Source organism: Egretta garzetta, unplaced genomic scaffold (assembly GCF_000687185.1).
Source record: "Egretta garzetta isolate BGI_Z169 unplaced genomic scaffold, ASM68718v1 scaffold576, whole genome shotgun sequence".
In the NCBI taxonomy this organism is placed as follows: domain Eukaryota; kingdom Metazoa; phylum Chordata; class Aves; order Pelecaniformes; family Ardeidae; genus Egretta; species Egretta garzetta.
This window is the reverse complement of record NW_009260074.1, coordinates 25,258-25,713: the sequence shown is the minus strand read 5'-3', so window position 1 is coordinate 25,713 and position 456 is coordinate 25,258. Positions and strand designations below refer to the sequence as shown.

The 456-nt window shown below is 63.4% G+C and overlaps 1 protein-coding gene across 1 annotated transcript in view; it reads left to right on the top strand.

The window, feature by feature from the left end:
- The first annotated feature begins 6 nt into the window (after positions 1-6).
- Positions 7-456, top strand: part of LOC104128502 (bromodomain-containing protein 4-like) — a 6,037-nt gene continuing 5,587 nt past the window's right edge. Inside the window, exon 1 of the mRNA XM_035896785.1 lies at positions 7-246. Within this exon, the coding sequence (XP_035752678.1) occupies positions 42-246 (205 nt within the window). The 5' untranslated portion in view covers positions 7-41. The remainder of the gene's footprint in view (positions 247-456) is intronic.

The window sequence follows — 456 nt, the reverse complement described above, 5'->3', positions numbered from 1 at the left end:
CGCCCCCGCCGCCGCCTGTCCCTCAACAAGCTCCTCCGCCGATGAAGTCTTCTCCTCCGCCTTTCGTCCCCGCGCAAGTCCCCGTCCTGGAGCACCCGCTGCCGGGGAACATGTTCGACACCATGACGCATTTCACCCAACCCATCATGCATCTTCCTCAACCGGAGATGCCGCCCCATCTCCCCCAACCGCCCGAGCACAGCACTCCTCCCCACCTCAACCAGCATGCCGTGGTGTCTCCTCCAGGTGAGCGGGGCTTCTTGGGACCAGCCTGGTCCTTCTTCAAGCTGGGAGGAAGAGGATGGCGTCGGGTGGGTGTTTCTTCCTCCTGGAGGATGGAGGAGTGGTGGGTGGGCAAGGGGTTTCCACTCCTGACGTGGTGCCACCGTGTCCTTCCCTTTCTCCCCAGCTAGCTTCAACGCTCTGCCTCAGCAGCCCTCGAGACCCAGTAACCGA